This window comes from Camelus dromedarius, chromosome 7 (assembly GCF_036321535.1).
Source record: "Camelus dromedarius isolate mCamDro1 chromosome 7, mCamDro1.pat, whole genome shotgun sequence".
In the NCBI taxonomy this organism is placed as follows: Eukaryota; Metazoa; Chordata; class Mammalia; order Artiodactyla; family Camelidae; genus Camelus; species Camelus dromedarius.
The window spans coordinates 16,852,030-16,878,899 of NC_087442.1; the positions used below are offsets into that span (position 1 = coordinate 16,852,030).

Consider the following 26,870-nt stretch of genomic DNA (forward strand, 5'->3'; position numbering starts at 1 on the left):
GACATCCTGTACTGCACACCCTTAGCATATCCTTTATACACTGCACTGAATTTGCATTTTCCAACAAAGGAATTGAGTGGCAGGGATTTTTGTCCAGAATTTCTAAGAAGAAAACAAAGCAAAGAAGCAACTCAAAGCTTCTAGGCAGGTGAATAAAGAGATGGCTTCACTGACGCGGAAAATGCTGATGACAAAACCGGCAGCCACTGCAGAACTTTCTGTTAAGACAGACCTAAGATGACCTGTGGTTTTTTGAATCTGTCATCCAAGTCTCACATATAGAAATGTTCTCTGTGTAGTATGCCACCCAAATACAAACATCTTAAAAAGGAAATACTTCATAGAAAAGCAATATTTGACTAAACTTAGAAAAAACATGATACCAGACTTTAGGGAAGAAATTTGCCTGGGCCATCACCTTGAATATTGTTCCTCTCCCGTATCTAAATATAATTTCACTTGTAATTTACATTTCCATGAGTTTATTATCACTAATTAATTTACTAGTTAGATGACTGTAAATTAGTCAAATCATGGTTTGTAATGGGAGCCATACTCCCTTGTTACTTTCACTTAACAGACAAAAGAGTTGACTTAGCAATTAGCCCCAGGATATAACACTGGTGCTAAGTCTAAGGGTGAGTGGGTTAGCACACTAAAGGCCAATTCATTGGCCATCTGTCATTGAGGACCCTAACAAACCATCTCCACAGACAGGAGAACATGATCAGGAGGGAAAGGAATCCGGAAAGGCCAGGCCAAATAATGAAACGTTAATATACCCAGGAAAACGTAATAGGAAGAAGAAAAGATATCTAAGAAAGCTAGCAGGCGGATGAGGACATAGACATTTTTTCAATGTGATTCAGAAGCATGCAGATTTAGAATCTCAATTCCGGACCAGATTGCCTCAAGAAATAACGAACTTCTTGTCACTGCAAATATTTAGGCAGCGGCTTGGCTGTGAGTGCATCCAAATTCAAGTACATTATAGCATGCCATATTGTTAGTTAGGGAGCTCTTTCTCTGGGGAGCCACAACAGCCCAGGTATTCCTAGGGCATTTGGTAGGCAAATGAAATTAATCCCAATGCCCAGTGCAAATAAATGTCGGTAAATTGCTGGACACAATTAAGAGATCATGAGCACAGCAGATGCCAGCACGTAGTGCATCTGAGCATCAGATTCCAGGAAGCCAGTACTCTATTCACTTTCCAGTAACTACATACCACTTTCTAATTCATGCCATCAACATCCGTCACTATATCCTAAGCAGTGATCCTGTCTGCAGCCTTCCCTCCCTGAGCCCTCCCCCAAACTGCCCACAGGATGTACTTTCTAAAATGCAGCTGTGATCATGACACGCCCCTGCTTAGAGACTCTTGATGCTCAGACCCCGGTCTACTTTTCTGGTCTTATCTTCTGCCATCTTCCTCCACACCTCAAGCCCAGCCACACTACAGTGTACTTTCAGTGACCCAACTGTGCTCGGTATTCTGCCTGCATGGAATCCAATCTCCACTCCCCAATCACATCCCACTATCTTTCACTTCAGTCACAGAGGCTCTTTCCTTCCTGCACCACAGTACCCAACAAACTGTCCAGTTAGACAGCATTTACTCATCATCTAAATCTCACACTAGGTGCAAGCTACCAGGAGGACAAGGGCCATGTCTGCTTGATTTCTAGTTTTCTCACTGGAACCGGGCACATGGATGGTGCTCAGTAAACACTGACTGAGGGAATGGATGCACCATCCTACCAGTCCGCCACATCTGCATAAACGGACAAGAGAAGAGATGGCACTTGGGCAGCCATAGCTCAGACCATCTCATTTAGCTAAATAGCTGTGGTCTTTTACTTCACTGTAGTCCAGTCCTAAAAGGAAAATCTAGTAGTCAGCGTCATGGAAAAGGTCATAAAAATAGAGATTGCTATAAAACAGAGATCTAAGGAAGAAGCACAAAGTTATGCTTCTATGACTTTTCAGATCACTTTCAAGGCCTCACGTCTGGAAGATGAACACGCACGCTGCTATTGTTGTATGTTTCTCTCATTATCCAGCACGCTTCCAGGAAGCCACAGGTCTGCATGGTAATATTAAGATTGGAAATAAATGGAGAGACTTGGAAGGTAGTAAATGCCCTTCTCCATGCCACCTACAGCTAACACAGGTAAAGAAAGAACATCCAGCCTATTTTTAAAATCAAGAACAAATAATAAAATCAGAACCTTGGACAAGGGCACAATCTCTCGGCCACACCAATAATTTGTTATACCACCGAGCTATGGTTTTAATATGGATACCTCTGGATATGCAACTTAGCATGTGAAAATTTCATTGAATGTCTTGGTTCTGGGTCAATGCAATTTAAAAAGGAAGAGAAAAGTGCCAGGAGAAAATGAAATAAATAGGAGGGAAAGAAAAGATTCAGACAAATGGCAGAGAAAGTGCCTTTGTAAATGCTTATGTGTTTCACAATAAGACTGTACATGTGGCCTTTTTTTCTTTTCACTTAATAAAAATCAATAAAATGTATGCTGGATAAAGAATAAAAGAAAAGAAAACCTAAACAAGAACAATGACTTGCCCCTGAGGATGTGCTTCTGTTTTATCATTTGTTTCAATCAGAAAGTTGCTGCATTAAATTAGTAGTACTACCTGACTTTCTCAATGCATGAAATGATGAGTTCACTAATACCTTTTTAATTCAATGATATGCTCTTTGATCCATGCCTTGATGGAATTCTTAGAATGATTTGCCACTGAACAAGCCTGACCTCTGCCTCCCGGAGGATGCCAGCGCCTGGTTGGATGCTGCGTCTGAGCCTGTGAGGGAGGTGGGTGAGTGAGCGGGAGGCACTTGTGAGTGTCTTTCCACTCACCACGAGAAACAGCAGTGGCAGCGGTAACAGTAAAGGAGCAGGAAGCTAATTTGGGGATTTTGTTTTGCCACCTTGTGCCTCCACACAAATTGCACATGACACTAACTATTTAAGGTCTGAGTTCCCCACCAGATTACAAAGTTCATTAAGGCAAAGACCTCACCAGTCTTGTTCCCACTGTATCTTCAGGGTCAAGCACATGGGAAGAAACCGATAAATGTTTATCAAAAGAATGGATGGACAAATCCCTCCGTCCCTCCATATCCCCATCGGTGGAAGTTGGGGAAACCACCTATGCTTCTTATTACAGTAATTCCCTGCTAAACACTGCATACAATAGCATTCATTCATTCCTCCACCAATTCACTCAATCACTTAGTCATTCATTTACCAAATATTTCTCATGCATTTATTAAGTGCCTGGCTATCTGCTGAACATTGAGAACTCAGTGGTAAGCAAAGCTGACGTTGGTGGTCAGCTTACAGTCGAGCAGGGCAAACAAGCGTTAAATACATCATCACAAGCATGATGGATAAATATTCTAATAGGCGAAAGGAGGATTTAATAAGAATGAACACTGGGGGTGCCTATCCAGGAGAGAATGTAGAGGCAGACTGGACCAGAAACCTTTTTCGTGTGTGTGCAGGTACTGGGGATTAAGCCCAGGACCTTGTGCATGCTAAGCATGTGCCCTATCACTGAGCTATTATTACCTCCCTTCACCCCCCAGATCAGAATCTTTTTGATGAGTTAATAAACACCTCCAGAAACACATCTGACCCAGAGTGCCTCAGCGGTGCCCATCACAAGTAAACATCAAGGACGGGCTACCAGCCATCTGCAACCTAATTGGTGTCAGAAATGTGAAAGGAATTTTAACTGGGGAAAGCCTTGGCCCCCGTAACTCACTGCGGTTTGCTGAAAGGTTCCAACCAGATTTACGTATTAGCACTGTAGTCGGGACACACCTTTTTGCTCTAATTGGATCATCCATTCATCGTGTTTACTTATTTATCAAAACAGGTTCCGTACCACCATATAAGCATGATGACACTCTGTACTTTTTTATTCTAATATCAAGTTTTAACTTATTGTTGTTGCTTCAAGGTGTTTAGAATATACTAATGGATAAATTGTTCTATGTATTTGTATCCTAGAACTGTTCAAATGAGGGATGTAATGTTAGATTTCTAAATAAATGGACCTGTTTAAAATAGTGTTTACATTGTTTGAACATGTGTAGCTTAAGGGAAGGAACTTTTCTGTAATAGCATTAGAAAATAATCTGCATTTCTCTTTCTTTCTGTCCTATATATCTTGGCAGACACATTCTCGGCTCACTGGCAAACATCACTAATCTAAAAGTAATGTTTTTGCCATAGATGAAAAATAAGAGGAAACCAGTTTTAAAGACCACAGCAATAATTCTAAATCTGACTCCCAGAAAACTTTTAAAAAGTCTGTAAATCCAGCTGAAGATTTTCTTGGATGGTTGTAGTTTTTTGGATATAACCTTCTATTTTAACTGGGTCATTAGGGAATCACGCAGCAAAATATTTGCTCTGGAAAACCAAAAGTATATTGAAGGCTAACCTGAGGAAAAGGAAAAGAAACACTTTAGCTGCCCCTTTTCCTTCCTCTTCCTCTTCCTTCTTCAGGAAATATGCCTCCAAAGAGGAGGACCCGTGTGCAAATGAAGCAGCTGATGTCTGGCAGCATGAGCTCCAGCAGAGACCAGGAGAGGCTGTCACTGGTGCACAAACCCACCCACCACCTGTCACAACACTGTGATTCGTGTTGTCACACCACACACAGGATGAGACCGCGTTTCAACACCACTGTGCTTAATTAAAGCCACGTGTACCTTCCAACACGTGGAGAGTGATTTCGGTTGTTGAATTAAGTAAAACATTTGGAGAATTAAAGTAAAAAAAAAAATTACAGTGTGTATCACAGTGTAACACCTAGTAAAGATGCTCATAAGCCTTCTATGTACATTTTTAAAAACTTGCTTAAAATTAATAACCAACATTTGCAATATTAGACATGTGACAGCCTTATCAGCCAACAAAGAAACTTACCCATATCTGAAGTAAGTGCTAAACTGTCTGCAGAGGCGGTGAGCGAGCTCTCGTTTACCACACGCTTGAGGACCAGCCAACACCAGAATGGGATACGGGGCATCCAAACTCGGAAGGGTGCTGCAGCACGGGGCAGAGACAGACACGCATGTTAACTGCATCCAGGGTGGCAAGTGTCCAGGTCACAACCACTGTAAGTTCAGCAATCCAGCACCTGCTCTATGTAGACACTGTATAGAAGGATGGTCCTACTTTCCAGATGCAAGTTGGTTATACTATGCCCCCAAATTTACTTTAACAACAATTTTAAGAGGAAAAATACAGTAAGAGGTATTAATTCTTGGTTGATAAAATATTGTCAAGAAATTCAAAATAAATGAAGTAAGACTACCCTCTCAGAGGGAAACTTTAACATCCATACCTGTTGAATCAGAACACAGATACACAAAGAAAACAGTAATCACTAAAATTTACCTGAGCAATTACTATGTTCCAGGCACTACTCTAGGAGTCTTGTGTGCATTTCCTCATTTAATTATCACAGGAAGCTAATGAAGATGTTTCTGTCACGATCCGCATTTAACACAGGAAGAAACTGAAGTACAGAGAGGTTAATAAACTTGCTCAAAGTAATGGCTACTAAATAAGAACTGCCATGTGAATCTACGCATGGCTTCTGGGTCTAAAAGACTGAAGGATGAATTATTAATAAAATCTCTTGCCACGCGCTGAAGTGTTTGGGTTCCACTCATGACACAACTTATAGAAATTTAGAAGAAAATATTATTTTGAAAATACACGTCTGAGGTTTAGATTCTCGGAAGAGTGGGGGCAGTGCAGCATCATTTTTCAATCTCGCTGAATACTCAGAGGAAAACTTGAGAACCAAAACGCATGGAAAATATGTATAACAAAACCAGATGAAAAGCCGCAAACCCACCAGACTGTTATGGCACTGGAATCTGTGCAGGAGGAAGAACAAGGGAGCAGTGGGCAGAGTCCGAGAACAAGGGAACCCCAGAAACCCCAGAACAGTGGGTATCCTGTGGAAAGCAGGCAGGCTGAAACTGGGACATGTCCAAAAGCCTGCATGTGAATGTTCCTTATAGATGTATTCGTAGCAGCCAAAAACTGGAATCAGCCCAGATGTCCTTCGAGACATGACTGGTTAAACTAATTGGGTTCATTCATACCAAGGAATACAATTCAGCAATCCAAAGGAGTGACCCACTGATACATTCCACAGCTTGGATGAATCTCCAGGGAATGAGGCTAAGTGAAAAAACCAGTCAATCCCCAAAGGCTATATATATATACAATATGATTCCATTTATACAGCCTTCTTGAAATGACAACATTACAGAGATGGGGAACAGATTATTGGTTGTCAGGGGTTAATAAGATGAGAATGAAGGAGCTGGCTGTAGCTATAAAAGGGAAGGAAAGAGTTCTTTGTGACAAAACTCCTGTATCTTGACTGGAGTGGTGCTCACATCAATCTGCACATGTGATAAACTGCATAGAACTAAGTGTACACGTGAGTACATGCAAAACTGGTCAAATCTGATAAGGTTGGTGGATTGTACCAATGTCAGTTTCCTGGTTTTGACATTCTACTAGAGCTAAGTAAGATAATACCATTGGGGGAAACTGTGAAAGATACACAGAATTTCTCTGCATTATTTCTTACAACTGTATGTGAATCTAAAATTACCTCAAAATAAATATTTTAAGTGATTAAAGAGAAAAAGTTTTGAAAGTGACAGATATGGAGGATAGGCCAGAGATCTTTTTCCAGAAGAAGAAAAACAAAGCAAAGCAACAGAGCAAATATTAAAGTGTCATTCAAGAAAATTTTCCTGAAATTTAAAAAAAAAACAAAACCAAAAAAACTATATAATGTATCCGAGAATATTAGTCCAGGGAACAACTGGGCTACAAATGTTGTAACAGTAATACCAAGACAGAGTCTAGTAAAATCATCAGACTTTTAAAAAAAAGGGAAAAAAACTGTTCAGCTAGAACAATAGAACACATGATTTATAAGGGAAAGAAGACGAAATTGCCATCAGATTTTTGGCAGCCATGTTTACACTGGAAGTAAACAAGAGAAACATTTTTAATATACTCAAGGAAAAAAATGTGAACCATGGACTTTATAGCAAGAATGCCTTTCAAGTGTAAAGGGCAGGGAATATTATCAACACACGAGAGTTCAAGAGGCGCTGATTCCACAGCCCTTCCTGAGGAATCTACTGGAGAACAGGCTTCACGCAACTAAATGACTCAAGAGACATCAGCGCGAGGGCTGGCGGCGAGCGATCAATATGCAGTTACCCATAGAACTAGGATTAAATGACAGCAAAGGAGAAAGTACAGTACGTGATGGATATGTGTTCTGACAATATAAATAGAGTGCACTATTTTTAAAATGGAGTGATTGATGCTTATGTGAAATATATACAGTAGGCAAATTCATAGAGACAGAAAGTACATTAGAAGTTACCAGGGTCTGGGAGTAGCAGGAAATGGGAGTTCTGTCTTAATAGTTACAGACTTTCTGTTTGGGGTGATGAAAAAGTTTGGGATACAGATGATGGTGATGGTTGCACAACATTGTGAATGTAATTAAAGCCACTGAACCACACACTTTAAAACGGTTAAAATGGCAAATTTTATGTTACAGATATTTTCTGCAATAAAAACTTGAGGTGGGTAGTTAGTGGGAAGAGCACAGGCAAAATATGTTTTTAATGTTTTCAGTAGTCGTAGTGGTGATAGTATTAGCATTGGTAATCTGATACTGTGGGGGTGTAATATGGGGTTTTAGACTTGAGTAATTGTGGAATATTCAAATTCCATCTTCCTGTGTCTTCAGTGAGAGAGAAAAGGAGATATAGATGTGACAGGAGGTTAAGGAAAAGCTAAACTGTAGTCTTGAAATTGAACTGTAAGTACCAATATGAATTCAGAAGGTATTTATTTTATCATCTATCTATAGATACAATGATCTAGATACAGATTAGATATAACAGATTGAATAGATACAGATAGATAGGTGCAAATAGGCAAAGGGATGGATGGATGGATGGATGGGTAGATAGAAAAAAAATGGATGGGAAGAAGGAAGGAAGGAAGGAAGGAAGGAAGGAAGGAAGGAAATACATTCCTAGCTCTGTCCACTAAAAAGCCTAGAAACAATGGCCAACCCAGGAGCCATGATTATCTCTAGCACCCAGATTGTGATTGGGAAATACCAGTTCTCACTAAAACAAACCAGGGCTTCTTGGAGAAATGGCTGATTTCAGAGTTCAGACAGGGCTTGTACAAGAGGACCCTGGAGAATGCTGTCATAGGAGAGAGCAAGAAAGCTACCGCTGACTCTCAGGCCAGAGTCAAGGTTCTGCCAGGTCATTTTAATACTAGATCCTCGCCCCAATCCCACCAGGAGAGGGGACAGTGATTCACCAATATCACAGCCAGAAAGTCCCAAGATCAAGAGTCGGGTCCCTCTCCTGGAGCCTGACTCCTGGGGCTGCCAGGGAGCTGTGTCCTGGCCCAGACAGGGAAGGGCATGGCCAGCCTGCTCTCGCCTCCAAGAGTTTTTCATATTGTACACCGCTCCATCCCGGAGCAGCTGGGGCTGCTTGGCCACTTGCTATTGTCTGCCTGACAGCCAGAAATGATCAAGAAAGATGTGTTCATCAGATACCGCTGTAAATATCTTTGATACATATTTTTATATAAATGTACCTAAAAGCATGGAACAACTAGCAATCTCATAAACTAGAAAAGAAATACAATGAAGACATAAATGCCCTTCATTGAAATCAAATGTGCTTTTCCAGATGTATGCAAATAAATGATAAATCATTTCACCTAGAGGGCTACCATAAATACATAAAACTGTCAACATCTATATTATTAAATTACATGTAAAAAAAATCATGTCCTGGATGCAAAACAAAACATTTTCTTTCTGTGGGAAACCAACCATGTGAAGCACAGGAGCAAACCACATGAAGAAGAGAAGCCATTTATAACCAAGAGATTTTACAAGTATTTTTAAAATGCCTTTGGGTATTGATGGAATTTCTGTATTATACTTATAGCATAAGTGGCCATCTGCTTCAACAGATTGTTTAAAAAGAAATGGAGAAATCGTGGTGAATCTGCCTTCGAACTTAGAGGTGAGAGACTCTATTCCTGTGTTCAGCCCAGCTGGGCGACTCCTCCCTGCTGGGCTGACTGCAGCTCAGTGCAGTCTCTGTGAGGACTGTGCCCGGTTTCCCCGAGGCGAGCAGGGCCTCCTTCTGGGGACTCTCCAGTCTATAACCTGTGGTCATGGGTGCTCTTTGGCAGGGGTACCTCGCATGCACTCACAGCTACGGAAAAACATGGATAGAAATCATCACAGGCCTCCATTAATGAGGCTAAGGTCTGTGGTTCTGTCTGTTGTCACACTTTTTTTTTTTTTCCTTTCACCATCCTATGTCACAGGCTAGCCCCCATTCAAGGGTCCAGACGAGAGGGAAGTTGAATCTACTCATCGCCATACCTGGGAAAACGTAAGTGAGTGAGCCCCTACTCAAGCACGTGATAACACGCTGTACCTGAGACAGCACAGCCTATCAAAGGAAAAAAAGACCTGATTCCTTCCCTCAGAGAGGTCAGAACGGAACAGTCACAAACCAGAGGGCTAGAGGAACGGTGAGGTCGTCCTGCGCTGGCCATCCCAAGTTCCACCCCGCGGACCCCTAAGGAGTACCTGTCAAAGATCCTCTGTGGTTGCATCAAGCTGTTGACAACGTGGGTCATGTGATCTTGGGCTGCGACCACCTCGGGGGGTGGCTTGTATTTATTCACGGCCATAACCTTTTCCAGAATTAGAAACGCAAAGGGAAAACACATTTCATTGTAAAACAAAGATGAGGCTTAGGTTTTCTTTCATGAAATGTTCTAGGAAACGTGCAACCAGGAAACTTTGTGTTCAGTCTTGGCCACCTACTTCTATACATTCCCTGGTTCGGGAGGGAAAAAAGCAAAAACAAAACCTCTAAGGTCTAAGATGATCTTTAATATAGTAAACACTTCAACTTCTAGTACAAGAAGGAGGAATGAAATTCATAGTTCTAGATTCCAGGCTGGTAACTACTGCAGAATTTTTCCTCATGCCATCTCACCAAGAACTATTCCTGCGATCTCAAATTCTACCCCAAACTCTTCCTCTTTTAGAATAACGTTCTCTGCTCAGAGATATGGGCCTTTTTCTCATACTGTCCAGTTCTCTATTCCCTTGTCCTTGTCATCCCTCTAAATACACTGTCGTCGTCCACACCTTTAACTAATGTGTGGTTTTAAATTGCATTCCCTTCGCAAAACGTTAAGTGGAAAGAGAAATCTAGTAAGTGCCTTTGAGTGTGTGAGTAATAACAGACTAGCTTCTGTACCTATTTTTAACCAAGGTTTCAGAAAGGCATTTATGCACTGGGATATCTCCCTCTCTGCATCCTTATACCTGCTTTTTCATTCCCATCTCAAGTCTGCATCTGGGGTGAGAAACCTCTCATGAGTGGAGATTTCAGCTGACACTAGCCATGAAAACATGACACAGCAGCTTCCACGGGTACGGTGGGGGAGGCAGTGCTGGCATCCAGGGCCTGGTTACTCCGGAGCTGTGTGTCCAGAGGAATCATTATTTTACAGAGCAGAATAAAGGATTTAAAATATCAGAGTAGTGATTTATTTGAGTCTTTTTGAATTCTGTGGTAGAATGACATCATAATTCATTTCATTATGAAGTGAATTTTTAGAGTAACACAGATAGAATCACACACCCTCCAAATATGACACTTATCCAAACTAGCAGTCGGCCGTACTGCTGCCAGCCTTGCACACACAGCAGGGCTCTCACTGCATTTGTGGGGATGCTCCGCTTTGCAGAGGGTTAAACACAGCCTCAGACAAGGAAACACTTACCAAATAAATAATGAGTGTACGTGCTGCTCTGTGTGTCATTATGGACCACACCAGTCCTGCAGCAGGCAGAGTGAGCTTTTGAGCCTATTAACTCATAAACACATGAAATGATATGATTACTTACCTTTTCTTCCACTTTAATCTTCTTCTGATCTAATTCTGTTAATCGGAGGAGCATAAAAATTACAAAGGGCCAATAGTCAGATTCTTCCTGTTTAAAACATCAAGGGGGTTATTCATTTGCCTTCCTTTTCCCAAACTGACAAGCACTAGCAGTCTACTTTCATGAGCACAGGCCTTTTCACCTACTAACTCTGTCACTCACTCACACACACACACACACGTACGTCTTCACATTTTCACAGTTACCAGTCCCCTTATATTAACAACACAAAAGCAGACCATGCCTTGTAACTTATAAAGCTTTTCAAACATGTGATGTTGTTAATCTCCCTGTGAGATAAACAGGACAGCTCTGATTATCTTCATTTCTAAAGAGAAAAACAACTAAGACTCAGAGAAGTGAAGTATTTCTTCTAAGGTTCCATGGCCAGTGATCAAAACCCTATCTTCTAAAGACAAAGAGTTTCAGTATTACAAATAAGGAAAAATTACTTGTAATTGGTTTCTCATTATTTATTACTTTGCACTGTTTTATATATTGATTTGTATAATTAATTTATGCATTTGTTTTATAATAAAATAATATTCATTCATAGAACAATTCCCTTATCACTCCCTATCATCCGCTGTGTTAGGACTGTCTGCCTTTTAGAAATATCATTACAGTTTTTTGGTATTAAAAAGCTACATCTCTTTGAAGGGAAAGATATTAAGTGGATGATGCATTTTATAGATAAGAATACGCATAAAATGATTATACAAAGGTATATTTTGTGTACTTCAGTGTGCAAGGCTGGGCGGAGTTAATATATAAATGAGTCAGCATGTGTGAAAGGTTTGAGCTGTTTATTTATGCAAACACCCAGATGCTCTTCATGGGTCTGGAACTGGAAGAGATGGCTACTTTAAGTCCTTTCTTTCCCAAATATGCTTCTAAATTACCTGCCACTATTCTCATCCCAAGGATGGTTTTAATTTTAAAATCTTATCTTTCACTTTTCATTTTGATTTTTTGCCTGTCCAGACATGTTTATCAAGATACACACAAAAGTTCAATCCCCAGTACCTCCTCTAAAAAAAATAAGTAAAGCTAATTACCTCCCCACTCTAAAAAAATTTTTTAATTAAAAAATAATAAATAGTTTTTAAAAAGACATAAACAGAAGGAAAGGTACTCAGAGATACATACAAACTCAAGAGTTTATGGAAAGATGAGTGAATGATACAAGTAGAAAAACAGAATGAATGATGTTTGCACAAAGAGGGAGGGACAGAGTCCAGGAGAAAGAATCTGTCACTGGGGGGAAAAAAAAAGAGAGAGAGAGGATCCTTAAAAAGTCATGGATCTTTGATTTCCAGAGGTGAAGAATCAGCAGCAAATACATTGTTTTTTCTATAATCACTTTACAATGTCAGTATCACAGCTATCCCCAGGCAAATTTCCTGAGGTGTCTAATCTTAGACTTTTTCCTGCCCTGTTTTAAAGTAGGAACCACATTCCACTTACACCTCAGGCATCGTGCATTCTCTGATGTAAAGGGAACACTGCTCTACAATCTCAGTAGCTCCCGCCTGTAATCTTTATTACCTCCCGGATGAGTCACAAATGACCACACAGAGTAGGCAACCAGTATTTAATTTCAGGTTTACTCACGCCGATGGCGTGCACAGGTGCTACTTTGCTTACCCTTCTAATAGAGAATGAAGAGAAACACACCTTATTCACATTCCTGATGTTCTATCAAAAGTACTTCACAAAAAAGAAGAATTTCAGAAAAATCTTCCCTCCTCCCTCTACTAAGGATCTCTCACCTGAATTGGATTTCTTAGGAGATTGAGAACCCGAAGGAGAGGTAGGTTTTCAATGTATTCAATTTCACTCAGCTCAGCAATCTGTTTAATCAAAAAAAAAAAAAAAAAAAACCACCACACAAAATATTATCAACAGACTAAATGCACAAAGACAACAGGAAACATAAAAGCAGCTACTTTGGGTCCTCTAAACTCAACTTATTTTAAAAATTGCTCTGCTGGATATACAGAAAATTCCACAAAGCTACGCAGAACAAGGGAATTGTTGCATGTGCCTTCAATAGATGCAAACACACAGCCACATTTTCTTTTTTCTTCTCTGGGTGGAGAACAGTGAGGAAGATGTTCCTCATCTCACCCATGTTTATTTTAAGGCAGAAGTAAAATAGTACGTAGAATCAGAGAAACTACAAAAAAACGCGTGCAAGGGCTCCGTGGTTTTCTCCATCACTAATCCTTCCAAGCCTCCAGTTCCCTAATTTCTTTTTCCAACACTGCTTCTGCTAGTCTGGTGACTTGTAACTGGTGAAGCCTTCTCACTGCATGGACATGTGTGGCTTTATTATTTTTTCGATGAGATAGTTGTTTCAAGAAAAGATAAAAAATGGGAAATTGTGTGACATATTTCTTGATGTGAGTGTTAATGCCTGTTCACCTTAAAATTCTTTCCTAAACTGTATACTTATGTGTTATACTTTTTTGTCTAGGTTATTTCACAACTTTAAAAAGTATGGAAAAAAAGGTTGTTTGACAGCTCCTTAGTTTGACTGGGGAGAGAGCTTGGGTTGCAGTCCTGAATTCTCCACTAAACTAAAGACAGTTTTCCTTAAATGTCCTGTAATTAGCATAATTATAATCTTATTTCAGATGTAGCTGCTGAACTTTGGCAAAAAATTAATAATCACTTTCTCATTTGTATTTCTCCCCAAGACATTTCTGCATGCATGGTGAAAGCACTCCAAAAGCAGTCACTGATCATCCCTGAGTTACCAACCACAAAATGCAGCTGAAATGTTAACTATTCCCAAAGCTTAATCAGGGAAAGGACTCATGCAATGTGTTCAAAGGATGCCATTTTCAAAGACATAATACGAAAGGCGAATTCTGAGTTACAGTAGACAACCTGCACACGTGAATCTGGTTATAGCTACGTTATGCTTTTTCCGTAAGATGACTAGACTCTCCATTAGACTGCCATTTGGATCATCTATGAGATAAAAGGATCAATTTTTAAATATTGTGTTATTCAGGAAGGTGGAAGAGTCAACTTGGTTCACATTGCTCAGTCAGAACTTTCAAACGATAGATTGATTCCCCACAGCATACAGCTAGCTCTTGAGTTTGGACCTAGCACGATGAGGAGGAGATGTTTTTGCTCAGTCAACATGTCCACGTGTGCTTGCAGACGTTGCTGGTGGGAGTAGAAATTGGCAATCTGGTATGTTACATATGCATAAGCTATAAACCAGCTATACCACTTCGAGAAGAGATCATCAGATAGGCAAAAATTAGACACATGAACATTCGGTCTAACATTTTCAGTGAAAGTTTAAAATTTTCTAAGTTCCTGAAAACCCCATCATTATGTGATTAAATGAGTCATGGCACAGTCCCATAAGAGGAACACTAAGCACCCATTTTAGAAGATGGTGACATACATGGTGCTTGACATGGAAAGATCTCCCTGAAAACACTGCAAACACGGTGAATAAAATGGTCACAGACTATGTAAAATACTCTCACTAAGATGTCAGCTGGATCATATGGTAAGCCTAGTTTTAGTTTTTAAGGAACTTCCATGCTGTCCTCTGAAGTGGATGCACCCATTTGCATTCCCACCAACAGTGCTGGAGTGTTCCTTTTCCTCCACACCCTCTCCAGCATTTATTATTTGTAGACTTTTTAATGATGGCCATTCTGACTATTGTAAGATGATACCTCATTGCAGTTTTGGTTTGCATTTCTCTAATAAAATCAGCGAAATTGAACTGTGGTTACCAGAGGGGAAAGGGAGGGGGAGGTATAGTTAGGAGTTTGGGATTAACAGATACACATTATTATATATAAAACAGATAAACAACAAGGACCTACTGTATAGCACAGGGAACTGTATTCAGTTTCTTGTAATGAGCTGTAATGGAGAAGAAACTGAAAAAATATATAGGTATGTATGCATGCGTATAACTGAATTGCTTGGCTGTGCACCTGAAAAAAGCATTGTAAATCAAATAACTTCAATAAAAATAAGAGTTAAAAGAAAAAAAAAAGATGTCAGTTGGGATCAGCTGGTCTTTTGAGAGACAAATGAGGAATCTAGCTGCCCTCCCAGTCCTTTTGAAGGATGGATGAAGCAGGTCAGGACAAAGAGGGCACATGTGGAGTAGCCCGGCTTCCAGTTTCCACATCTGCTGCACACTGGTGATGGGCACCAGGTCCTGGCCATCCTGCTTGTGCCCTCCCTCTCCTGTAGACCTCTCCCCGCGGCAGACCCACCTCTCTTCAAATCCCAAGACCCAAGGCTGTGTGTGTCACAGGCAATTACAAAGTGTGCAGAGACACAGCACCCCAAACCACCTAAAGTGAAACATTGCCAGAAAGGTTATATTCTGAAAGAACTTCAGCCATCTGCTGCCAAAAATGTCATACCAGCAGGGCTAATCTCCAGATTCCAGTCAACCCCTCTTCCCCAATCTCCTTTGCCCCTGCTGGCTTCTCCCCACCCCCAAGAAGCTTATCAACTTCCACTAAGCAGGGAGAAGCTGACTCTTTTTCAGTCATTTCCTTCTAGGCCATCCAGATCTGAAGGGGCCTGTTAAGGCTTTTTCTTAAAATAGATGATAGATAGACAGACAGACAGACAGAAGGATGGAATAATGACACTAAGACTCAGAGAAGCAAAACAGCGTTCTCTAAGTAACTCCCAGATCTTGCTTCTAGAAGACTGAGGTTATAACAGAGTTAACATTTGGGGGGTAAGTTTCAAATACTAGAAATGACATAAAATCTAAAGAGGGCTATAGAATGACACAGGCCCCCAAATCATCAGTTGATGGTGAACATTTTTCAAGGGACTTAAAAGAGATGTTCGAATGATCACGTGAAAGTCTGGCAATGTTTCAACAGTTAAAACCAAGTAAATAATGCTGATGAAAGTGATAACAATAAAACAGTACTCCTAACAGCAAGTTAACATATGAGAACCAACAGCTATGTTATGTTTCTTGTAAATGATAAATTTTCCATCCTTGATACACAGTATTCTCAGTAGTGCTAGAGAAACCTCTGAGGAAACCTTTGGATGGCGCATAGAATATTTCAAAATACTGCTGGTTGCTCTCCAACCTGCCCAGCAGGGAGCGAGGGAACTGTGTTATTGTTACAGACCCAATCGTTACCAAAGGGTCCTTCCTTTGGGATACATGGCTACTTTTATTTTTTTTTTTTAATGGAGTCTCTTTAACATTTGAAAATTATAAACTCTTTCCTTCACTTAATAATCCTCCCTTTTTCCCCCTTCAACTTTTCAAAAAGTCTCCTGAAATGGAAGAGAACACTATACTACTCGCGAGGTCCTTCTAGATCTGCACTCTCCAGTACGGTAGTTACTAGCCGTCTGTGGCCACTCACCACTGGGAATACGACTGGGATGGTTTCAAATGTACTGTAAGTCCAAAGGACACAACAGATGTCCAAAACGTAGTATGAAACATTAGAATATAGAATATCTCAACAATAATTTTTATGTAGATTATAGGTCGAAATGAGAATATTTTAGATATACTGGGCTAAATGAAACAAATAATTAATTTCATCTGTTTCTTTTTTACTTTTTTATTGTGGCTACTAAGAAATATAAAATTACATATGTGGCTCACGTGCATGGTTTACGTTATATTTAAACCAGAAACCACTCTTCTAGATCATGACAACGTACATGCTTCTGAAGGGAAGGTCATTAGCATTTCATTTACGATATGATCCTGCAGGATTAAGGAAATGACTCTGGGGGCAAATCATTCTATATTTGGATTCTGGCTCTGCTATTCACTAGATGTGTATAACTTTGGGCAAGTTGCTTAACCTGTCTTTGCTCTAGTTTCTTCATCTGTAAAATATCGATAATAATAGGTTTATAAGGACCATTAAATGAGATGATATATGCAAAGTGCTTAAAACAGTGCCTTGTGCATAAATACGCAGTGAAGCTCTCTAGATTATTTTATGACTGTAATTGTTATTATTATTACCATTACTCAGTTGAAATTTAATCAGTGCATTCTGCCTTTTCAACACCCCCTGCATACATGTGCAAACCATTTTAATGACCATTTCATGAAAAAGACACTAAAACCATATGAAACAGAGACTGCATTGACTTCATGAGACACATGGGACAGTGAACAAAAAAGTGGATTAAAAATCCACTTCTTCCCAGACCTAAAGACTGCCTTTTCTTGATTTTTAGAAATCTAACAGCTAATGGAAGTCCATTGCAGAAAGTCATCAGGGGCAGCTGATAAGCATAATCACAGCTGAACACAGAAGCACATCTCACCCCAGGTAGGATCTATGTCTCTTTCAGGGTCAGCCAAACTTTTTATTTTCAAGAAGAAATAAACATTCAACTTTCTTATGATATCTTTCCCCAAAATATGACAAAATACTCAAGATGAATAAAATCACAGTGCAGATCTTATTGCATAAGAAGTGAGCTATAACCCGTACACTCACAGTCAATTAATCTTCGACAAAGGAGGCAAGATTATACAATGGAGAAAAGACAGTCTCTTTGGCAAGTAGTGCTGGGAATGCTGGACAGTGGCATATAAATCAATGAAGTTGGAACATTCCCTCATACCATACACAAAAATAAACTCAAAATGGCTTAAAGACTTAAACATAAGACAGGACACTATAAATCTCCTAGAAGAGAACATAGGCAAAACACTGTTTGACATAAATCATAGAAATGTTTTCCTAGGTCAGTCTACCAAGGCAATAGAGATGAAAGCAAAAATAAACAAAAGGAACCAAATTAAACTTGTAAGCTTTTGCACAGCAAAGGAAACCATAAATAAAATGAAAAGAATCTACAGAATGGGAGAAAATATTTGCAAATGATGTGACTGACAAGGGCTTAATTTCGGGAATATACAAACAGCTCATACAACTCAATAACAACAACAACAAAAAAAACCCAACTGAAAAATGGGCAGAAGACCTAAACAGACATTTCTCCAGTGAAGACATACAGATGGCCAATAGGCACATGAAAAGATGCTCAATATTGCTCATTATCAGAGAAATGCAAATCAAAACTGCAATGAGGTATCACCTCACACCAGTCAGAATGGCCATCATTAAAAAGTCCACAAATGATAAATGCTGGAGAGGGTGTGGAGAAAAGGGAACCCTCCTACACTGTTGGTAGCAATGTAGTTTGGTGCAGCAATTATGGAAAAACAGTATGGAGATTCCTCAAAAAACTGAAAATAGAGTTACTATGTGATCCAGCAATCCTACTCCTGGGCATAAATCTGGAGAAAACTCTAATTTGACAAGATACATGCTCATCGTAGCACTATTTACAACAGCCAAGACATGGAAGCAACCTGAATGTCCATTGACAGATGACTGGATAAAAATTTGGGGTGTGTGTGTGTGTGTGTATACACATACATATATATATAGACACACACACACACACACATATATACATATATATATATACACACATATACATACACAATGGAATACTACTCAGCCATAAAAAAGAATGAAATAATGCCATTTGCAGTAACATGGATGGACCTAGAGATTACCACACTAAGTGAAATAAGTCAGACAAAGAAAGACAAATATCATACGATATCATTTATATGTGGAATCCAACAAAATGACACAAATAAACTTATTTACAAAACAGAAACAGACTCATAGACATAGAAAACAAATTTATGGTTACCAAAGGGGAAAGGGGCAAAGAGGGATAAATTAGGAGTTTGGGATTATCAGATACAAACTAATACATATAAAATAAACAACAGGGTACTACCTGTATAGCACAGGGAACTATATTCAATATCTTATAATAACCTATACTGGAAAAGAATATGAAAAAGAATATATATATGTGTATAACTGAATCAGTACGGTGTACACCAGAAACTAACACAATAGTATGAATCAACTATACTTCAATTAAAAAAAAAAGAAGTTAGCTATAGGTACCATCTTGATATACCACGATTAGGAGCATAAGCACTTTATTAAAAATAAAATGTAATTAAGAGTGAAAGCTACTTTATATAATTTGTGAAGTAATATGTGAATTAAGCCAGATATGGAAATTTGAGTTAGTCCAATGCCCACCTTAGACAGGCTGGGAACACGCACTATTGTTACAACAAGGATATGAGTTCACGTGCTGTGTCTCCTCGCTTTGAATGGCGGCACTGACAACACCAGCCTAAAGCTATTCTCTTGTCTCTAGTTTCTGGGCTCTGACACATCAGACATTCCTAATGCCATCTTTCTACCCCAAATTTCACATGAACACACCTACTTCAGAAAAGTCTTGCACACTTATTTGCAGTTTAAACCTTCAAAACAATGTAATAAGGAATCTTCAAATTTTTGAAAATCAAGAATTATTAAGTATGTTTTTTTTTTAAAAAGTCCTTCAACTGTTGCTTCAGAAGGTTTTCTAGAACAACATTTCTAAGCTGGCACTGAATGCCACTGCACCTGAGAAACCAATAATGGGCCCTAATATGGTCTCTTATGTAGACACTGAAACCAAGCCATATAAAGTATGACATTACCTTATTATCCTCCAGGTTGATCACCTCCAAGAAGTCATGACTCTCTAACCCTTGGAGGCTACTGATCTGATTGTGGGACAGATCCAGGATCTGCAGGGCTCTTAGGTCATCCAACCCTGTGATCTTCTCAATCTGGTTATTGCTCTAAAAATTGATAAAATACACTTAATGTCCTGAAGGCCTCTCATAGAGAGAAGTGTAATGACAAGTTTTCATTTGGATAGTGCCCCAAACCTCTTAGAATCAGTAAGACATTCTTGTCTCTCCTCTCGTTCCCATCATTCACCTCTTTAAACACACACACACACACACACATCCCAGAAAGAAATTCCACTTCTTCAGCTGGGAGACTCAGGGCATAATATTTTCACTAGAGGTAAAGCAGATGATAGTCTGAATCAATAGGAAAGACAAAGGTTACGTAGTATAAGCTTCCATCACTGCTAACCTCAAGCCTAATGGCAGCACAGCTCTATGCTAACCATCAGAGATATAAATTTAATGCAGTTCTTTCATCGCCATCACAAAAAACCACTTGAATATTATAACTGCTACATATATTAGGTTTTCAGAAATATTCTGAATATAATCACTTCCTATCACGGGGGCTGTGGTGGTGTGATACAGGCCTCCACCTATTCATGCTCTTGTACAGTTCCTCCTCTTGAATCCAAGCTGGACCTAAGATTCGCCTTAACCAAAAGAATATGGCGAAAGTGTTGCAGTTCCAAATCTAAGACTTAAGAAGGCCTAACAGCGTCCCCTCTTGTTCTTGGAGCCCTGAGCTGCTGTGTAAGAACTCTAGCTCTTTTGTGGGAGAGAATTTGTGGACAGGTCACATGGGGAGGAGCCCTGAGACCAAACAGAGAGGAGAAACCCAGCCGTTCCAGCGTCCCGGCTGAGCCCAGCCAGCAGACAATCTGCAAGCTGAACATAGCAAGACCAGTGGAACCACCCTACTGACCCCAGCTCAGATTACAGAACTGCTGGCTAATAAAATAGTTAAGTGATGAAATTTCTCCACACCACTACACTTGGGGTGGCATGTTATGCAACAATAAGTAACTAAATTCTTCAATAATTTGCATATAAGCATCTTCTCAGACAATAACCATAAAACAAAGAAATAAGACTTAAATGTTGTTCTCTTTCCTAGCTCCCATGTACACATAACAGCAAATTACAGTGATAATAATAATTTGCATTTTCTTGTAATTTTCCAACAGATTCAAAATTCCTTGGCTTCATTAGCCTTTGAGCTATAACAATATGCCACAATAAAAGTAAACTTTGAGTTGAGAATCACAAAGTAATTTTGGTTTCAATTAACACCATGTTATACCCATCCTTAAACTTTTAAAACTTTTACTGAGCACTTTAGAACTAAAAAATGAAATTATAGTATTCTCTACCATCTATCATTTTTTCCTGGTACATGTTTTCCAATATATTTAATAGTAAGAGCTCATTTTCACCCAATTTTCATAAGATTTCACTTCAATAATGAGCAAGATTTATGTTCATTAGTATAATTCTATGGTTGTTGAAAATATATTAATAGAATGTTGATAATCTATAAAGCTGAATGATAGTACATGGGGGCTCATTAAACTACTCCCTTTATCTTTAAATATGTCTGAAAAATTCCATAATAAGAAGGAAAAATACTCATAACCCAACTGGCCTAAGTCAAATTTCCTACTGTTCAAAAAAGTTCTAGAAAATGGAATAGAAAAGGGAAAGAAAAAACGACACTAACCTGAACATAATATCCATATTAATTCAACTTAGTGAAATAAGACCTCAATATTCTATTTAAAATATGCACACATATCAAATTTATATATAATACACTTCTCCCAAAGAAATCTGAAGTGCTGTAGATGTGGAAGATAACCTGTAATTCTTCTTTAGAGGGTCTCTGATGGCTTTCAAAATGGTAAGCAGAGTGAGGCATAGAAAAGTTTAATTACATAGCCTATGGTCATAAAAGAAAGCAGAACTGAGAGACCTTCAGAATCAGAATTTCTGAGTTGAAAGTCATCTAGTCAAACCCTAAAGTGATACATTGCTCGTCAAAGTGCACATCTAGTTTCTGCACGAACAGTTCTTCTAGCTTGTTTTAGCATGATTAGCAGGGGAAAGGGGGCCTTCAGAGAGAAACTATTTTATTAAATAAATGAAATGAGAAATATCCTTATTTTCCCATGGAGGGGGCACAAATGGCTTTTACCAAGACAAAATGATTTTTAAAGTTTGGAATGTGTTGTCCTTACTTGCTAAAGGTTGACAGAACAGGCCACAAGTGAATCATATTTCCCCCTAACATTTATCATGAAAGTTGATGGTAGAACATTAACAATCGGTTTGTATAGTTATTGTATTTGCATTGTTATTTTTTTCTCTAAATTGCAAAATGAATTATTTTCAATAGCAAACCAATTGGTTTACCGAGTCCACAAATTTAAAAAATAAAATCATTAAAAACTGTTGAAACAAATGTCATTTTACATTTTATGTATTGTATTTAATATATGGAAAAGAAAGCTTTCCTATGCTCAAAAAATTTTAAGGAAAATGAATGAGGTATTTTCTAGTTCACCTTGGGTGATGTGGGTGGGGAATGGGAACAATCCACCTAATCTACTTGTAGGAAAAATAAGTCTTTTATGCTTTTCCTAAAAGCTTCTTGAGACGGAACTGTCAGGACAGATTACGTATTTAGTTATTGAAGCAAAGTCTTAGGATGAAGGTGCTATGTGTTGTTATTAATAATGAGCTTAGCTCTCGTTCCCTCAGGCACACCCCCACATCTCTTTCCACATACCATGCTCCACTTAAAAGTTAACAGGAATGCCAATACAAAGAGATACAAAAGGAAAAGGATAAGGTTCTAACAAGCTACTGAACGTACTGCCAATAATCCTCCAAGTTATTATAATTTTAAAATGCGACTCTCTTTAATAATTTTTTAATTTGCAATCCAACTTACCAAATTCATTTTCATTTACGCTTTGCTAACATGCCTTAATGGGCAGAAAGTATGAAACCTCAGGGGAATTATTAAACCTTTCCATACCTTGGTACTGGGAACCAGTCCTTCACCGTCACCTAACTCACTGTAAAGAGTGAAGGGTCTTGAAAAGGCACTTTAGGCTCCAAGCTCAGGGAGAGAAAAATTAACACATAGCAGCCAACTTTCAGATGTCTGGTTAAGTAAGACAGAATAGTACATTGAATACGTCAAAAATCAGCAGATAACCCAAGACGTCAGTTCAAACAACAGTTTAACACTCTCCTGTGGGGTAGTTCACACAAGAAATTAATGAGCTACTAGACTCATGGCTTAAAATCCCCCTGGTGACAGAAATAATAAAGCCATCCAAGGGTAGGTAATAAGTGAGAGGAGGGATGTGAGGAAGAAGAAAGAAACCTAGATAACCTACACACTATGTTATCAGCCCCCAAATTAGTGAGCTGGACTGTTACTTCAAAAATACTGTATCTTTGGAATTATGATGATCCTGCCGATTTTTAAATAAATTGTATTTTCATTCCGTCACAGTCATATAGAGTGTCACAGCTTAAGAAGAGTGCTTTCTATGGGAAAAATTAAAATTTTTAACATTCTGATTGGACTCATTCACTTATTCTCAGCACTAACTCTGGTTTTCTAGAATGAGCATATAGTGATGTTAAAGGACTGCCAAAATTTCAGTGCCCAATGATTCATTTGAGAGCAATGAAGTGTTAACTGCAATAGATATTACGCTCAAATATGTCTAAGTGCTATTTCATCAATAAGACATTATAAATATACTTTACACAGTGATTAAAAGTATGCCTTTCTTACTCAGTGTTAAAGTCGATCTTTTAAAAAATGGAATTTGTATGCCAAATTAGAAAATCATTTTACTTTAGTATCAAATATTCATCACACACACGCACACAGCACACAAGTTACGAGAAGGAGCAAACAACACGGAAGACAATGACATTTCATGAAGGAGTTAGCTCTTCATAAAATTTAAAAATCCTAATTGTCATTCATATATTTCCTAAGACATTAACACGTACTCCTATAAAGAATAACATTTTTGTGAGACTCACCAGGGAAAGTATTTTGATTGGCAGCATGCCTAAACCATCGATAGCTGTGAGCTTGTTCTTGGCCAGACTGAGGTGGGTGAGGTTGCTGCACTGATCTAGCCCACTGATGTGGGTTATCTCGTTGCCTGGACACCACAACGATGTTTAAGGAAAATGTTATCAGCAACATTTTGAAGAATAAAAGAATCAGTATTCAATCATCATTAGAAAAACCAGACAACGGCATACATTTAAAAAGTACTCACTACCCAGTGTAGGATGAACGCTAAATCTTAAAATTTATTTTATCATATAGAAGTTAATACTAGCACATTTAAAATTCATTTTTTAAAAAGGCATAGCTTTGGAGTGTGCTCGGATGCATTTGTATTCATATGTGACTCATTTAATTGGTGAGGAAAAATATTTCAGAGTGATTCAAAGCTGCCTCCTTGGCAGTGTTCCTTCCTTGGTTCCTTAATGGTCTCCATGAGACGGTCCTGTGCTTTCCCACAGGCAGAACTTCTGAAGACAGGGTCGCCCTGGAAAGGCACAGGCACCCAGCTTTCTCATCCCCCTAAGCAGGGAAAGAGGCTGGGAGACAGCAGGTGCAGAAAATGGGTGAGGCCGAGAGGAACAGCCTTTCCTTCTATCTATACTGGCTTCTCTCTTTAAAATACTTGAGGCTTAAACTCAGCCTTCATTTCCTCACCTGTTGATTAAGTTTCTAGTCATTTTTAAATTGAACTTCTAACCTTTTGTGTTCCATTCTTACAGTCACCTAAAACTGCAAACTCAAAAGTCGCCAAGTCTACTTACCTCTCTCTGTCCTCGATCTGTTTGGCCAATTTCCCCACCAAAGCTCAGTTTTCCCTCCCAAGTAGGATTAGACATCACCATTCTCTCAGCCACTTGTAATCCTCAGGGCATCCAATCAATCACCAAGACCGGACATCTTTTGCTTTAAAACAGCTCTTCAATGACACCCTTCCTTTTCATTCACTCCTCTGCCAACTTAATTCAGCTTGGGTACCAATGGGCACCTCTAACATCCATTTCTTCCTGCCCTCAAGCCCACCTGACCCACTGTAGTCAGCTTAATTTTTTTTTCCAAAATATTCAATGGATATCATGCTTTGGTTAAAAAAATTCTCACAGGACAATTTTCAAATTCTTCACTCTGGCATTTAAGGCCCATCAGTTTAAGCAAAAGCAAAACTGATTTATGCAATATCATCCCCATTATAATCCAGGGAGAATTCTCCAATTCTGTCAGGTCAGTCTTCTCAATAGTTCTGGAATATCCCAACAACTTTCGTACTTGGCACTGTATCTTTTTTTCATACTGCTTTCCTATTTCTTTCTAAACCCTGTCCATTCTTCAGGACTTAATTCAAATTCCACATTTTAAAGCTTTCTTTCTTTCTTTCTTTCTTTTTTAACATTCACATTAAACCAACACCTTAAGTATTTCTTTTTGACAAATCACCTCATTTCCTTATTTCTATTACATTTTAATTACATAAGTACAAATGACAGACTGGCAGAATATATCTGCAACATAGACAGATATAGACAAAGAATTACTATCTAGAAAACAAAGAATGACAATAACCCAACGGAAAATGGAGAAAGAACATGTCCAAGAAATTCCCAGAAGAGCAAATCCAAGTGGCCAACATGATAAACACATGAAAAGACACTCTGCCTCAGCTGTAGTCAGGAGAAAGCAAAGTGAGATGCCATTCTTCCACCTGTCAGTTTGGCAAACATTTCAGAGCTTTTGAGGAACAGACTCTTTCCTACCACTGGGTGAGAGGGTTCGCTATGATACAGTCACTTCGGAGGCTCTTTGGCAGTGTCTGTTATAACTGTGAATATCACAGCAATTCCGATTCTTGGCATCCACTCTAGACAAACTATTTCTTCCTCAAAGCTTTTTCTGGTCAACTTGTGACACCCCATCTATCTCCTTCCATTAATCACGGAATCAACAATTTTTTTTTTAAGAAAAAGGAAGGGATCACAAGTATCACAAAGTCATACATTTTGCCTCATAATTATTTGTAGTTATCCTAATTTTACTACTTGCTACTTACGTGACATAATTTCTTTCTGCTCAGATTTTTCACCTGTAAAGTGGGGATAGTATCAGTTGCCATGAAGGCCAAAAGTTAGATCTTGAGAAAAAAATTTTTAAATGATTGTGAATGAGTTGCACAAAACATAAAGTACCTCATAACTACAGAGGCATTGTTATCATTACTAAATTACAAGCACATGAGGCCAACCACATCCTCCACTTCTTGGCCAATAGCATAAAATGGAAGATTCAAGGCCAGGGTTGATTTTGAGAAGACCCAGGCCAGAGAAAGAGGTTATTAGGAGACTAGCAGCAATGATGAGAAAACACTGCCAAATGAACCAGAAATTCCTAGAAATTTCTAGATTTTCCTCACTGGTTCCAGAGTCAATCCTTGGGCTGAAGCTCGGTTCTGCTTGTCGTCAATATGCATTTCAAAACCACTTTCATTAAGCTTCCTGCCAGAACAGCGCTACAAATAGAGCGGTAACACTTATGCCCACAAACATGGTCCTTCTTTCTGCTTCCATTTTCTTTGGGCTATTTTTAAACCATCATTCTGGAACTAGAACAAAGACTAGATCTTTGTAGACACAGATTGTAAGGAAGGATGTGAAATATAGGAAACAGGAGCTTTAACTCTCACACAGATATAGATGGAATAAAACATTCTTGGAGTGGCAACCTCAGGTTAAAAAAAAAATAAGCATGGAAAACTTCAAATGTCCATCTGTCTCAGTCTAGCAGAGGAAGTAACAGTCTTTAAGTCCTCTTTCAGGGCCACTAGTGTCTTGGCAGCTCCACTTCAACCAAAATCAAGACACACTGAATTACGAAGGAGAGTAAAACAAATTACGGGTGGCTGAGTCAGGAAGTGTTCCCATGGGACACAAGAGGGACTAGAAAACAGGAATCCTGAACCCGCCAAGAGATAATGGGACCCGAAATGGGAAAGGCTGTTTACTGCATATACAGCAATTTTCCAAGACATCA

The 26,870-nt window shown here is 39.0% G+C and overlaps 1 protein-coding gene across 2 annotated transcripts in view; it reads right to left on the reverse strand.

The window, feature by feature from the left end:
* LRGUK (leucine rich repeats and guanylate kinase domain containing) overlaps positions 1-26,870 on the reverse strand; it is a 101,144-nt gene that overhangs the window by 51,516 nt on the left and 22,758 nt on the right. For both annotated transcript variants that reach the window (XM_010975678.3, XM_064487347.1), the window contains exons 6-11: positions 23,816-23,940; positions 19,706-19,849; positions 12,882-12,962; positions 11,071-11,157; positions 9,736-9,842; positions 4,968-5,087 (exon numbers count right to left, since the gene is read on the reverse strand). In XM_010975678.3, coding sequence (XP_010973980.2) covers positions 4,968-5,087; positions 9,736-9,842; positions 11,071-11,157; positions 12,882-12,962; positions 19,706-19,849; positions 23,816-23,940 — 664 coding nt within the window. The remainder of the gene's footprint in view (positions 1-4,967; positions 5,088-9,735; positions 9,843-11,070; positions 11,158-12,881; positions 12,963-19,705; positions 19,850-23,815; positions 23,941-26,870) is intronic.